At 50.5% G+C, this 16,361-nt stretch overlaps 1 protein-coding gene across 1 annotated transcript; it reads right to left on the reverse strand.

Annotated features, from left to right (window-relative positions):
* Positions 1-6,162: 6,162 nt before the first annotated feature.
* On the reverse strand, positions 6,163-15,796 carry LOC311329289 (vascular endothelial growth factor receptor 2). Its single transcript, XM_084463151.1, has 7 exons — positions 15,678-15,796; positions 14,726-14,847; positions 14,096-14,321; positions 12,612-12,760; positions 10,345-10,489; positions 7,873-8,017; positions 6,163-6,949 (listed from the first exon to the last, which is right to left on the reverse strand). Exons 1-7 carry the CDS (start codon positions 15,733-15,735, stop codon positions 6,862-6,864), a joined length of 933 nt encoding a protein of 310 aa, XP_084319277.1. The 5' UTR covers positions 15,736-15,796; the 3' UTR covers positions 6,163-6,861.
* Between the last annotated feature and the right edge of the window lie 565 nt (positions 15,797-16,361).

Raw genomic sequence — 16,361 nt, forward strand, 5'->3', positions numbered from 1 at the left:
ATAAATGCAAAGGTCTACCTACGTAGCCACATGCATATCACTTGCTCTCTACTCTCTGACACACACACACACACACACACACACACACACACACACACAAGCGTGCACGCACATGAACACACGCACGCACACACACACACACACCCAGAGGAATCAATATGGGAACACGCATGGGGTTGGCTATCAGAGACCAGCGGGAGAGACCAGCGGGAGAGACCAGTGCGAGGGTAGGTACGGATGGAGCTCTGTAACGTTTCCCTAAGCGGAGACGTCATCGACAAAGCGCAGGTCTGCCTGTGACCGTGCTTAACCCCTTCACTGCCTGGGCAGACACACACAATACACACCTCACGGGCCTCTACAACACAGGAACGACACACCTACGACTGAACATCAACACTTAAGCTATTTCGTGGAACCCCGCTGGATAAAAAGCACAGACTATTGTTTACTATTTTCTTTCTTCCAAATGTGTTTCTGTTCAAAGCGTCTGAGGCTCTAACAGGCGTTGATACGGACTCGCCTCTCTTAGCAGATGACACCCAAAAGCCTTACAAAGAGCCAAGTTGTCTCGGAGATGTCATATTAATCCAAATCCTCTGTAGCAGCAGATGCCCTTATTATGGGATAGCGAGCATGAAATAGGCTGTCCCCATGGGGACCGAGCTTCGCAGGACTATCCCACACGCAGACACGAGGGATGGAAAACAATGGAGATGATTTGATTGACGGACGGGTTATATCATCCATTCTGATAGTCTACGTTGAGGACTATGAGGAATGTAATACTGACACCTGACATGACATAGACTACTGCGGCTGTCCCTGGACGCTGTCAAACTGGCCAGGGGACACGGTGACAACAACAGAGACCAGATATTGCGTGTACAGTGCGTAGCCTACTGCGGTTATATGAAAGGACGCGTGTGGCTGTGATATCGTCTAGGTTTGAGACATATATATTGGACCTATATCTAAGGGCTACTTCCCCTAACATGAACCCTCAACCCTTTTCCTGTCAATACAACTGAAATAGGGAGTGGGGAACCTCGCCTGTGTTATGGCGTACAGGGATCGCTATATGTTCAGCCCCTCGCTGGGACGCGTAATAGGCGCACCAGTGATATAGGCTACAATTCATTCATTCATTACGGAGTCCGTTGCCTCAGGCTATTCACAGATGAGATCTATCGGGAGCGTTTTACTTTTGCTTTCATTAAAAAAAAAGGGGGATCTCCATATCGCCCGGGACCTTCTTTGAATTCTTCCAACCGATTCAGAAAGCGTTTTCGGTTTTGGATACCGGGAATGTTTTCCACCCACAACATAACCCGTTCTTCTGTGTAGCGGCTACTGTCAATATATGGATTGTGTACCGCGGGTACGCGCGACCCTCTCCAGGCCAAGTCAAGATGGACCGAGGTCCGCAGAGAGCGCGTAACAGCAGGTGCGCGGAACTGTCCCGGCGAACTGCCCCCCCAAATATTCAAGTGACAGGGCGAAATAGTCTGCGCATTTACTGTCCAGCACACACCCACCTTCACTTGAAACGACACCAAACGTTAAGGCGCCGATCTAGAGCAGGAATTAACATATTGGTGAATATTCATCCCCAGCGCACACAGTAGCCTACATCCACGCTACTCTGGCTTAAATCAACTCTTACCTGTGCGCAGGAGGTATGTGAGGATGATCATGGACAGGGGGACGCAGTAGTTCCAAACGGTCACAAATGCCATCGTTTACTCCCTCTCTGGTTTCTTCCTTGATAGGCTATTCCTCTTGCTTGAAGATGCCAAAGTGACATGAACCCGCAGGTTCACTGGCGAACAGAGACGGTGTGGAGCCTATATTCGTCTGAGTCGCTTCTTATTACATACAGGCTAGTGCACACACACACGCGCGGCTTAGGTCCCCCTCAGAATTGGTTGAATATGATGTGGGTGGTTCGTCCGGTTTTCTTGGTTACTCTGAAATGTAAATGTATTTCAAAGTATGCGAATAGGGCGGGACTCAGAGCTTCTTCAACCAATAGCGTGAGGGGAAAGACAGGCGGAGGCGTGTGTAGCGAATGCCGAGGGTGGGTATTTCTTTCAAGGGAGGGATAGCAGGTTGTAACTTAAATGAATTGATAACCATTCGCTGTAAGTGATTGATAACCAGCATTAGGGTACTAATGTAAACCAGTAATACGTTAATACAATGTCTAATTAAATTGGGTGGGTGTTATAGCCTACACCTGTTACCCGATTTTGAAGCTAGGATTACCAGTTAGCCAATGTGTGTAGGCGGTGTGTTTAATTTGACCTGTGCGGGGTCAGGGTTAGGGATATAACATACCCTATACTTTCTGGGACCCTATAGGGTAATTATGTTATAGGTCTCTTCTACTGTTGTATTATGCGGATTTCAAAAGACATAATAACCTGCCCCCAAAATAGCCTAATGACCTCGTCAAGCCACAGTGCTAACTTCTAAACCGTTTTGGGTGAACTGCCGTTTACAATAACGGCCATGGAGCGGAACCAAAAGTTCCCCTGCGGTTCCGGGTATCCTAGGTAGGTCCTGCTTAGACCGTGCGCGCAAATGGGTCTTTTAGAAGTGCTCACTGTCTGAAACTGGGTTTACCGTCATGCTGTGGTCACAATGTGCCTTAAATTGCAATTTATAGTCAGAAGCGTAGCGGACCCATTATGAAAATGTTTATTTTATTTCCTATGGGGTGAATCAAAATCTAGTTTCAAAGTTTTGTATTTAGCGACCCCCTCGGACCAAACAGGGGAATAGCATGGCAGAGAGTCTTGTGAAGTCGGATGCATGATGAACTGTTTGTTTGACCTCCATCCCATTCATTCATTGCCTCAAACGACCTACTTATTCAAAGGAAATTGCTGGATAGGCTATAGATACGTTGCTTTGAACCAATCATTGCGTTGGCCCCATCTCCAAGCGATGGAGCTGCTGTTCTCCTTCCGCTCCGTATGTCCTTTGATTTCCACTTGTCTGAGAAACGCTCTCTTTCATCATTTTGTTTGGGCAAGCATAATATCCGCCTCCCGCATTTTGCACGCCGTCTCATTTTCCCTCTAGGAGTGTTTGTGTTCCCCAGTTGGCGGGGAGGCAGCGGCTGCTCCCCCCTCACCAGATGGGGTACTGCCGGGGCGTAATGAGGGGAGAACACCTGCCTCTCCAGAGTTACTTTTTCCCATCGTTCATTTTCAGTCCATCCGACACAACATATGCTAGATGAACATACAAAATCAAGTGACCGCGACGGCAACAACGTGCGGTGATGGCGCGCCGTTTTACGCGCCTGGCACTGCAGTGCAATACAGTAATGATGTGTAATAGGAACACAGAGGAGTGTGTTTGCATACCAGATGGTGTGGGAGCGGCCTCAAAACGACCCGAATAGTTGTCGCTCTTTCAGAGCTGTATTTTATTGACAGATGTCTTGCTCGTTTACTTGATTGGGGCATTGAGAAGCATTAACAGCGAGTATCCTACATGCAATCACCGTTTTAAATGGTCTTGACGCACGGTCCACGGGCATATGCCTACCTGAACTGGCCTGGGTCATCCATCAGCATCGTCCTTATGGACTTTAGCCAGGAGAATTGCATGCAGCAGATCGATATCCTCTGCAGACTCCACCGCTGTTAAAAGCTATTCTAGTCTATAATGATGTCAAGAGCACGTGACCTCTGAGTCATCAAGGTCACAGGTCAATTTGAGCTACCAGTCAAGCACAGTTGGGGGTTGAGAGCGGTTGAGAGGCCTGGAGACCTGGCCGTATCGCCAGCAATGCTCATCAAGGTAGCCTATACACCTTTTCACCCATGAGTGACTCAAAGGCCAAAATAAAATGATGTTCACTGGCATTTCAAATGAGGTGTGCTCCACATTTCCAAATTGAATTTTCCAGTGAAGCATGACTATTTTTGAAAATGACTTGGCTGCTGACTGTGTGGACAATGTTTAGACCTTAGGTCTGGAGTCTGGACCTGTAGGCCGACACCAAGGTGCAGTGCTGTGATTGCCAATTAAAGGGCAATTACACCCAATTGCCTTTTTCCATCTGCTTTTTATTTTCCAAACATGCATTCAGGCAGAGCAGCACCGGCCTAGCCTGGCAGGCAGCCTGCCTCATGTCCTCTCCCCTGAGATTAGACCACCGGGAGGTGTTGCCACCAACAACAATGGCCAAACTGCTTGGAGGAAAAACAAAGCAGATTTAAACTGTCATAGAAATTGTAGTTTCACCATTTCCTTTGTAATTCACCACCTCCCTCAACCTTTCACATAGCTGTGCTAATACAGGATGACCTCTCCAGGAGGTCGAGACACCTAGACGTTGTCTGCTCCAGAATAACCATCCTTTGTCCCATTGTCCCTGCAGGAATTACCGCCTTTTCTCATGTCACGTGTCTGTATTCTCGACCACTGTTGATGACGCCTGCCATTTAATATGACGTGTACAATGGGTTAGCCAATCACATCCTGGAAGCGCCATACCTGTGTTTTGCTTGAATATAAGGCTGCGCAAGACCAGGCTGCAGCACTTCACTTGGATAGACCACCACTCCTGAAGTCCTTGTGCTCGTATGTTTTCTCAATAAACCAGAGTTAACCTGTTTGAGCGAATCTTGGCAAATCCTTTTTGACTAGATCAGTTAAAAATCCATTACAATACGAATAGACCTAAAAGTATCGCTTTTGCAATACATTTTTATTGAAATGAAGACAAGGATTTGACGTATTGCACTATAGTGTTAGTGTATGTAGCGTGAGCCTAAAACACCTGTTTTCATTCAGACACGTGGGTTTGCTGTAGCCTATAAAGGGAGGCTAGTCTTTGCCCTCGTGTTCAATGGTTTTAATTACAACTAGGCCCACAATGAATGTGCAACAGTTGATTATTCAAGATTACTTTTTTAGTAACTGCCTTATGTACGGGCTATTCAAATATTTATTTGAGTGTGATTACACTAACTAAAGCCACATTTCTTAAAGCTATCTCTTAAAAATGGCAGGGCTGTATTTTGAAAAATAAATGGAATGTTTTTTTTAATGTTCGTGGACTTGTACACTGACGCGCACAAAAGCAGCAGACGAGGGTGTGGAGCTGCACCCAGGAGACGAGGGCGTGGAGCTGCAGCCCAGGAGACGAGGGCGTGGAGCTGCAGCCCAGGAGACGAGGGTGTGGAGCTGCACCCAGGAGACGAGGGCGTGGAGCTGCAGCCCAGGAGACGAGGGCGTGGAGCTGCAGCCCAGGAGACGAGGGTGTGGAGCTGCAGCCCAAGAGACGAGGGACGTGGAGCTGCAGCCCAGGAGACGAGGGTGTGGAGCTGCAGCCCAGGAGACGAGGGTGGGGCTGCAGCCCAGGAGACGAGGGTGTGGAGCTGCACCCAGGAGCGCGCGAGAGTAATCAGTCTAATAACATTATCCCGGCTGTGCTCCGCTGCGCGTGCTGCACTTAATGGAGTGTCATTGTTAAACCGGCGCGTTCTCCGTTATTAACGGCAGCCTACGGTCAACCAACCACACAGAGATAATAAAGCCACATAAAACCACACATAACTTCGGCAGACAGCTGCAGTGAAACACGTAGTTATGGGCGCCGTTATGGTAATACGCTATGGTGAGGCAGCACCGCGTAAAGGCTTACAAGGCAACAGAGGAGAAAATTAAAAAGATGTCCTGGCGATAAGCTCTGAAGTTAACGTGGACAATAGTGAACAGAACAGGCCAAACATAGCTGCGAAGCCATGCCAACGTTTGCAAAGTTTCAAGGTGGTCTGTCTCCCATTACTGATATTTTCTGTCTTTCTCTGTCGGTTTGGACTGAAAGGTTTTTGGATGGAGAGAGAGAGAGAGGGGTGTAGGGAGAGGCAGCTGTGAGGAGAGAGAAAAGAGGAGGGAGAGAGAGGTTATTTTCAGTAAAGGTCAATTTTAGAGGAAAGCCGTGTCTAGTGGAGAATAACTGTGGTAAACAAGCCGGCATAGAAGGAGGATGCAGGCCCAGGATGGCATCAGATTGAGTGTGCTGCCAAGCGTGCACCAGCGTCTGGCTGCTTTCACCACATTGTCGATACTCCACTCGGCTCCATATTTCCTGGGCCTAAAGAAAATCAGTTTTGAACACTAAAGTATGACACTCTGGATTTCTCAAAGCAGTTTAATGCCCTAGATATCAAAAGTACAGTGAAAAGAATAGCGAAGTGCAAAGTCACATTTTTTCAGTTATCGGCATTCAAATATTGCACTCTAGCACATATACACATTTCAAGGTTGCATTTCATCTTATTCTGAAAAAAAAAAAAAGATTCATCTTCAACAATCTATGTCTGGTAAAATCATCAATATTGCAGGAAAAAAAGGCTTTGTGTGCTACACAGGGCCACAGTGATATGAGACAATGATTTTTTATTTTTTAAGCTCAAGGCTACAGTATAACTGTGCCTATGAAATGCTTTGAGAAAGATACTCGTTCAGCACACAGAACTTACCCACTTCACCTCAGAATCTCCATTTTGTAAGCTTGCAAAATCAATAGACAGAACTTTGACCATCCTTTGTTCCAGAAACACCCTTGAAGCCCATGCCCTGCTGAAAACGGGTTATACACCGCCCGGTAAAACAATCACTTATCCAACTCTCTCTTCCACCCTCCACCCTTTACAAAGCCTTCGATTTTATTCTGCATCCAGTCTCCGTACCACCCCCACCCCCACCTCCGCCCTCCTTCCCGGATTAACACAGTCATCCATAACCTTAACACCTCTCCTCCTTTTTGGCACCCTTCCTTTATCCTATTCCTCACTTCCTCCCCTCCCCCCCCTCCTCCAGCCCTCCGAGCGGTCAGACCAGGGGCTGCTTGTCCCCGCTGGTGGAGGGCAGAGACTCCACGCTGGCCTTGTAGATGGGCTTCTTCTGGGAGTGGTCATCACTGCAGGTGAAAGAATCAAATGAAACTTTATTTGTATAGCGCATTCCATACACAGAGGCAACACAATGCGCTTTACAGAGAAGGCTGTAGTCTATTAGTATATGCTTCTGCCTCTTTCTTTCTTTCTTTCTTTCACCTTCTCTCATGCAAAGACACACCCACAAATACATAGAGCTCCATCCAAACCTCACACCCTTATAACAACTGTGACCAGTCTATACTGTCATCTACGCATGGAGCCACGTGTCTATGTATTTATGAGTATATCTGTCCAGCCGATATAGAGCTAAACGCACCTCAACCTGCGAGGTCACAAGCTGCTTGAGGGAGCTGTGGGTGAAACCACAGAGACATGAAACCTGGGAGGGTTTTTATTAGGGTGGCGTGACGGAAGCATCTCGTTCAGCGACGGAAGCAGAGCTAAACCCATGCTGTGGAGCTACGCTTGGAAACCCTGAGCCGCCTTCCTTTGCACACGCCTGTGTCAGGGAGTGAGTGTGTGTGTGTGTGTGTGTGTGTGTGTGTGTGTGTACACACACAGGAGAGCCAAGGAGAGGTTCAGACTGAGCCAAGCCTGTCAGATCCACCTAGACCCAGTTTTCCACACACACACACACACACACACAGGCAGGCATGAACACAGGCATACACGCACGCACACACACGCTCTCTCTCTCTCTCTCTCTCTCTCTCTCCCCCTCTCACACACACACACACACACTTTATAAGGAGTGCTAGCCTTGGAACCGTTGAAATGAAAATTAAATATTAAATTAACAGTTGCATAATGTATTGACATAAAGGGGGATGGAGGGAACGGAATGAGACCTAAAGGACAGAAAAGAGAGAGAGAGAGAGACACACACACACACACACAGTCAAGAAGGTCACCGAGGGCTCAGGGGCCGGGGCCCCTCACTCACATGGGTCCCTTGATGCTCCTGCTCTGCTTGACCCTGCGGCACAAGAACACGGACATGGACAGGATGAGCACCAGCATGGCCACGCCCGCCGCTGAGGTCATCAGCACGAGACGGCCGTTGGTGGACTCGTACCAAGAGGCATCCTCTGGAGGACACAGGGAGAGGGGGCAGTGTTAATATTAATACCAACAAGCTGACTATAGATAATAATCAACAGTGCATAGCAGTATTCATTCCCGTGAATAAAAGGTTATTACAATGTTTTTTTATTTAATTTATTTAATTAATATGTTTTGTTTTGCATTACCCGCTCGTACACCGGATACAAATTGGACAGTAGAACAAAGTATGACTGATGATGAAGCGTTGGTCCTAATAAAGCATATTTAGTGTATAATTTTACCGTGTTTTCACATGTATAATGTAATTGCCTAAATTGCACTTTAGAGGCTGCATAATTGAATTAATGATAATCATTGGGGTTATAAATGACCCTGACAGATAAGGCAGCGTGTGTAAACGTGTGTGGTGCCTCTAATGCAGAATAATCCTTCCACAGGTCATATATTGGATCAGCATACATTTGTATGTACAGTAATTAGTTCTCTTCTTCTCCTCCTGGCGTTTTAACTCGGAGAGAGTTCTTTAATTCCCGAGCTCACAAACGAGGCATTGGGAGGTTCGTATGCCTTAGGTGGTCATCGTACGCGCTCACCGCTAGCCAATCCCAGAGCTGCTCGGCCTGGGTCCTGCGACCCTGTCCCCACCCCTGGGTCCTACGACCCTGTCCCCACCCCTGGGTCCTGCCACCCTGTCCCCACCGACCCTGTCCCCACCCCTGGGTCCTACGACCCTGTCCCCACCCCTGGGTCCTGCGACCCTGTCCCCACCCCTGGGTCCTGCCACCCTGTCCCCACCCCTGGGTCCTGCGACCCTGTCCCCACCCCTGGGTCCTGCCACCCTGTCCCCACCCCTGGGTCCTGCCACCCTGTCCCCACCCCTGGGTCCTGCCACCCTGTCCCCACCCCTGGGTCCTGCCACCCTGTCCCCACCCCTGGGTCCTGCGACCCTGTCCCCACCCCTGGGTCCTGCTACCCTGTCCCCACCCCTGGGTCCTGCGACCCTGTCCCCACCCCTGGGTCCTGCGACCCTGTCCCCACCCCTGGGTCCTGCCACCCTGTCCCCACCCCTGGGTCCTGCGACCCTGTCCCCACCCCTGGGTCCTACGACCCTGTCCCCACCCCTGGGTCCTGCCACCCTGTCCCCACCCCTGGGTCCTGCGACCCTGTCCCCACCCCTGGGTCCTACGACCCTGTCCCCACCCCTGGGTCCTGCGACCCTGTCCCCACCCCTGGGTCCTGCCACCCTGTCCCCACCCCTGGGTCCTGCCACCCTGTCCCCACCCCTGGGTCCTGCCACCCTGTCCCCACCCCTGGGTCCTGCCACCCTGTCCCCACCCCTGGGTCCTGCCACCCTGTCCCCACCCCTGGGTCCTACGACCCTGTCCCCACCCCTGGGTCCTACGACCCTGTCCCCACCCCTGGGTCCTACGACCCTGTCCCCACCCCTGGGTCCTGCTACCCTGTCCCCACCCCTGGGTCCTGCGACCCCGTCCCCACCCCTGGGTCCTGCGACCCCGTCCCCACCCCTGGGTCCTGCGTCCTGCGACCCTGTCCCCACCCCTGGGTCCTGCGACCCTGTCCCCACCCCTGTAGAGTACCGGGTCTCTGTCTGAGCTGTTGCAGCGTTGAAATAACTGCGGAGTTGCTTTTTTTGGGTTCTTTTTTTGCTTGTCAACTCACAGTGGTAGTGTAGCTCTTTAAAAGTACAATTCATAAAGATCTAATGACCAATGTTGTAGGCTACTGAGAGGGTGGGTTCGTTGTCTAATTTATTAACACCCCCCCCCCCCCCCCCCCCCGTGTAAAGTCTATGGTGAGATGCAAGAAATATTGAAAAGTGGAACCGGTAACAAGTTGCTTCATCACCGTGCTATACTCAACCCAAACACTACTACCAATCCAGTGCACCTGCCCCTCTCCTACAGGTATAACTACCTGCCCCTCTCCTAGAACTACCTGCCCCTCTCCTAGAACTACCTGCCCCTCTCCTAGAACCACCTGCCCCTCTCCTAGAACTACCTGCCCCTCTCCTAGAACCACCTGCCCCTCTCCTAGAACCACCTGCCCCTCTCCTAGAACCACCTGCCCCTCTCCTAGAACTACCTACCCCTCTCCTAGAACTACCTGCCCCTCTCCTATAACTACCTACCCCTCTCCTATAACTACCTGCCCCTCTCCTAGAACTACCTGCCCCTCTCCTAGAACTACCTGCCCCTCTCCTAGAACTACCTGCCCCTCTCCTAGAACTACCTGCCCCTCTCCTAGAACTACCTGCCCCTCTCCTAGAACTACCTGCCCCTCTCCTATAAGTCCCTAGCGTAGCTCTAGGTGAAGAACATGAAGGTGTCACCTGGCAGCACGGTGATGCTGATGGTGAGGCTCTTCCTCAGCGAGGCCACGGCGGGGTGGGACGCCACGCAGGTGAACGAGCCCCCGTCCTCAGCACGCACCTTCTTCAGGCTCAGCTTGGAGCTGGGCAAGATCCAATCCTCACCCTGGGAGAGAGGGAGGGAAAGAGAGTGAGGGCGGAGTGAGAGAGAGAGAGTAAGAGATAGAGGGCGGAGTGAGAGACAGAGAGAGAGAGGGTGGCGGGAGAAGGATGGAGGCAGAGAAAGAGGGAGAGGGTGGAGTGAGAAAGAGAGAGAGAGAGAGGGTGGGTGGGGGGGTGGGGGAGAGAGGGCAGGAGAAGGATGGAGGGAGAGAAAGAGGGAGAGGGTGGAGTGAGAAAGACAGAGAGAAAGAGGGTGGGGGGGTGGGGTGGGGGAGAGAGGGCAGGAGAAGGATGGAGGGAGAGAAAGAGGGAGAGGGTGGAGAGAGAGAGAGAGAGGGTGGGGGTGGGGTGGGGGAGAGAGGGCGGGAGAAGGATGGAGGGAGAGAAAGAGGGAGAGGGTGGGGAGAGAGAGAGAGAGAGAGGGTGGGGGAGAGAGGGCGGGAGAAGGATGGAGGGAGAGAAAGAGGGAGAGGGTGGAGAGAGAGAGAGAGAGGGTGGGGTGGGGGAGAGAGGGCAGGAGAAGGATGGAGGGAGAGAAAGAGGGAGAGAAAGAGGGAGAGGCACTCAGAAAGGAGCAGAGAAAGGTAGAGAGAGAGAGAGAGAGATACAGACAGAACTCTATTCTTATCTCAGCTGTATTAGGCAGGACAATAATTCAGTCATAAGACAGGATTACCTGAGCGGTAATGAACATAAACAACACCAGCCAGTGACCTAGATGAGGAGATCAGCGGAGAATAGCTCGGTAGCGGCGCACGCCGCTAACATGAACCAGAGCGGGGGGAATTGTTGACACAAAAATAGCGAGGACAGAAAAAAAACAGAACAACACCCAGGGGAGAGGAAGACAACAGGAGAGACCGTGATGAGGAGACAAACCCGCCAACCAACAAAAAACAAAAAAATTACACCAATGCAAATGATTTGGCTCCCGGGAAGCTCATCTCCTGCCAAGGAAGTCCATTGGATTTGTATGGGGATGAATTAAGAGGATTTCCAGTAAATGCCAGGTTTGGCCAAAACAACATTCTGTATGCAAATCCAGCTCCCGGTTCGCTCCAATCACGTCTCTCCACCCAGACGTCATTACCAAAGGCAGAGCGCCATCAGCTGCTGTCCCTCCGCTAGCCTGGACTGTGTCATATCTACCTGGCTGCAGAAAAAACAACTGTTTCCCTACACACCTCTAACCCCCCTAACAACACACACACACACACGTGCGCACACGCACACCCCTACATTCTGCCTTTATATAACCATACGCTCAAATCCAAACGTTTCCAAACATTTCTGCAAACGCCGTATGGCGAGGTGGGGGGGGGGCGTGGGGCTCAGTGAGGCGAGGCCAGCCTCCGTCAGGGAGGGGGGACACCCTGGTGTTTGTGTGTAACACGCTGAACGGACGCTCACGCGTGGAGGCGTGACACCAAATGACATGACAAAGGCCTGGCGGGGAGAGGCTGAAGGGTGAGAATTGAATCCGTTGTCGAAAACCCGATTTGGAATGATTTCTATACATAAGAACATCAGGCATAATGCTTTTATCAAATGATGAAAGGGCAAGTCATCCATCATGCCTGCATGCCTCTACACGTGTCCTGTTATGTGACTGAACCGGCACATGCTACATTCTACCAGTAGGGGGCAGCAAATTCACCCACCACGTTTCCATTTTAAATAGCTGTTACAAGACTGGCATTTACACCGAGGTCGGAGCTAAGAGGCTTGTTGTGTCGGATACAGCTAGCGCAATAATTTCAGCGTGGTTAACCAGACAATGGAAAAATCATTAAGAATCTATCCACATAGCTGTTTTCAGGTTGACTGACTCTCTAGACATCATTACACTATTAATCCTCTGAGTGGGCAAACCGCTGCCCCGAGAGGGAACGACCAATCAAAGAAGCCTTCCATTTAGACAGAGAGAGAGGGGGGGGGGGGGGGGGGGGTTGGGGAGAGAGAATGTGTGTGTGTGTGTGTGTGTGTGTGAGGCAGAGTGAGTGAGCGAGCGACGAACACAGAGTGCGACAGAGAAAGAGAGACAGAAAGAGAGACAGAGAAAGAGACAGAAAGAGAGACAGAGAAAGAGAGACAGCCCCGGTGATGGGGGCCGGTCGGCCTCTAACCTCCTTCCTCCAGTAGTACGTGAGGGCCTGGGAGGCCGAGGCGGAGCAGTTCACCTCCACGTCGTCCCCTAGTGGCACGCGCAGGTCCTGCAGCGAGCTGGTGAAGTAGCGACTGTACCCCTCCCGAAACACCGTGAGCTCCCGCATGTCTGAGAGCAGGATTACAGGACCGGTTAACAGAGGAGGTTAGGGTGTGTGTGTGTGTGTGTGTGTGTGTGTTGGGCCACGGTGTGTGTAGAGGATCTTGAGTAAACAACTCGGGGTCTATTTGAGGAGCTCTCTTCAAACCCCCCCCCCCCCCCCACGCAGTCCCCCGGGCCGGCGCGGTCGATAGTTCTGATAGGCTTCATCTCCCAGAGTCGTTACAGTGGTGCCGTGCTGTGTATAATGCTTCATTTTCCTCCCGCCCCCACGTCAATTGAGGGAGCGTTTCCATCGAGCATCGGCCCTCCTCTCCGGCTGTCCCTTCTAATCACTCCTCCCTATTGATCCGTGTGCCGGGCGGGGGAGCCTATCAAACCACATTACGCTCCATTTGGACGCCACAGAGAAGTGGGGGGGGGGGGGGGGGGGGGGTGCTAGGACACGCCCCCTTCGTCATGTCCTTGACAGTGTCAGTGGCGCATCAGCAGACCCAGACTCTGCGGATGCCAGGGTAATAATAATATTATGTTGTTATAAATTATAATAATATTATGTACGTTTAAGGCGTTTAAGGGGCGGAGCTAAGTTACAGGCCGCAATTTCACCACGCAGGCGGAAATGCTGGAATAACAAGACGTGGCAACTGGTAGGGGTGAGTCATTGAAGTAGGACGCTACTAGGGCGCTATGGCTCAGTGACACAATCTGATATCAGGTGGATTTAATTAGTTGTACATGTGGTCCCCCACCCGTTCACCTTATTCACACGGCCGCCATTTTGTCAAGTCTGACGTAACGAGGTGGGAGAATGCAGAAGCACCAGTTGTCTTCAATGTTGAAAGATCGCTATGATAACACCACTTCAAGAATCGATACAGTAAAACTAGGCAGAGTACACTATCGGAATTACAAACTCATCATAACCGACTCCAATTGTTTTTCATTGCTGTTGTTTTCGCGTTTGGAAATACATGTAAGTGAATGAGCATCAGCAACAATCGGAGTGTGGTTATGATGAGTTTGTAATTTTCATATTGTACTCTGCCTGTTAGTTTTATTATTTCGGTTCTTGAAGTGGCGATCGTTTAACATTGGAGACAACGGGCACTTCCGCATTCTCCCACCTCATTATGTCAGACTTGACCAAATATACAAGTATACACACAGTGCACGGCGAGGGTCAGAGGCCATGGACCCCCGTATACTCACAGTGTATGGCGAGGGTCAGGGGCTCCGGACCCCCGTATACTCACAGTGCACGGCGAGGGTCAGGGGCCCCGGACCCCCATATACTCACAGTGCACGGCGAGGGTCAGGGGCCCCGGACCCCCGTATACTCACAGTGCACGGCGAGGGTCAGGGGCTCAGAGACGTTACTGGCGGCGGTGGCGTTCTCGGTGGCGCAGCGGTAGGGTCCCTGGAAGAAGCTCTGAACGTTGGCGATGAACAGGAGCAGGCGTCCGTCGGCGCGGCTGATCTCCACGCCGTAGCCCGCGAAACAGCGGTAGCCGTAGCCGTAGACATCCCTCTCCTTCTCCGGCTCCAGGCGGTACCACTCCTTCATGTACTGACGGTGGGGGGGGGAGGGGGGGGGGAGAGAGGGAGAAAATAAAAAAGAATGACATTTATCTAATCTGCAAACAGCAGCAGTCGGGCGCTGTCATAAGAAGACGCCCTGATAATGTGTGACCGCCCTCCCGAGGATGACCCAGTCTCCGGGCCGCTCGGCACCGAAGCGCTGGCCTTTTTAAATACCGTGCGACCGATAAGCCGCACGCTGTGAGCAGCGAGCAAACACATTTTTGCAAACTGTGGCGTAGGCAGTCTCTTCTCGACGGCGGAAACATTCATGTAACTGGCTGGTGGCCAGCTCTCACGTTTGGTGTCTGGCTTTCTGGGAACTAGTAACACAATAGCTGGTATGAACACGCCATGCTGCTGCTGCTGCTGCTGTTGACAGTGTAAGCTCACCTTAGACAAGCGCTCAAAGTAAACCTGACTGGCGTTGAGCTCCGGGTCGGAGATCAGGCACTCCAAGGTGACCAAGTCCCCCTCCAGAACCGGCTGAGCTGGACCCCGGACCGTCAGAGTGGCTGACGGACAAGGAGAAAGAAAAACAAATTACAGCTTCATGAGACCATGGTGCCTGAGGAACTGTCTAGGGGGAAAGTGGGATAAGTTGTTTCACTGCAGGCTAGGTCTAAACTGCGTGCGCAGGTACGCCTGCGGGATCTCATGTGTTGCGCGTTCGGCCGCACGTTTCCAAAACAACTTCTCCCATTTCCGACTCTTTGTCTGCGCGGGCTGGGTTGGCCTTCAGCAAGAATGAAACATCCAAGCCCAAACACAGGAACATATCAACTACACCAACGGGTTCTTCTGCTTTAGAAACGATACTGATTACAACAGACTCTCAGCTTGACTTATTTGTCACATTTCCTTCCTTGTGCACCGTTTGCAGGAAGTGTCACACTTTCACAGACCTGCGACACAAACAACACACATTGAAAACAACCAGGCTCCTGTTGTTCAGCGACTTGAGTTGATTTCTCATATCACACAGACTGTAAGTCTCATCGGGCTTAGGCACTAGAATTAAATTGGTTTCACACTTGCAGTTCAATAGAAATAAATTGGTTTCACACTCTCAGTTCCACATTCAAGTGGTTTATCAGGGAAACGCCAATCCTCTCGCAGTGATGGTAAACATTTCCTATGAAGTCCCCCACCCACACACACACACACACCGCACGCACGCACACATACAGGCTAAATAAAAGCTAAATGTACAGATGAAAAGATGATGAATCAGTAATTGAAATCAAGTTGGAATGTTGCCGAGTACAATCAGTGAAAACTGAAACGCATAATGAAGTGAGAGGAGTTAGCAGGAAATAATAACCATGAATAAGATAATATTTACCAAAGCTGCCATGAATGTGTACAATCACTAAGATTGCGAAGAACAAAAATCCTTTCATATCTTTTGATACTCGAGGGCGTCGATTGTGAAATTGTCAAGCTGTCCTCATGAGATACGAACTGTCTGAAATGAAAGTTGGGCTCTATTTATTCATATAAGAAGGGGCGTGGCCTTTAGTTCTTCCTCAAACCCAGTTTTCGTCCCCTACTCTAATAACTATGAGCTATGCTGAAATTTGCAGAGTATTTTTGGAAGTTATTTTAGTTTCAATTCTCCATTTGGTTTCAAGGAGAATGTAGGCTTGGCGATGTTGACATTCTGTAATAAAACGATGGTCTTATAAGCTTTTACAAAAGCGCGTCATGTTTCCAGGCTCTGTGCACCAGCTCCACTACTTCCTGAAAGTCACTTGGCATCTTTATTTCCTGTCCTATATGATTGGATTAAGTGATTAATCAGGTGTGCCGCAGACCCAGCACACATCTGATTAATCACTTAATCCAATCATAAATAAATAAAGATGCCAAGTGACTTTCAGGAAGTAGTGGAGCTGGTGCACAGAGCCCAAAGGTCAATGACCCGAGTGTACCACAACTGAAAGGCTGCATTATGTTTCAGTTTGACGCTTCTGCGCGTCGGGTAGTTTTACGCGGCGCTTCACCCAACACAACGTTTTGTTGAAGT

The sequence above is a fragment of the Borostomias antarcticus genome, assembly GCF_949987555.1.
Source record: "Borostomias antarcticus genome assembly, contig: scaffold_184, whole genome shotgun sequence".
Classification (NCBI taxonomy): domain Eukaryota; kingdom Metazoa; phylum Chordata; class Actinopteri; order Stomiiformes; family Stomiidae; genus Borostomias; species Borostomias antarcticus.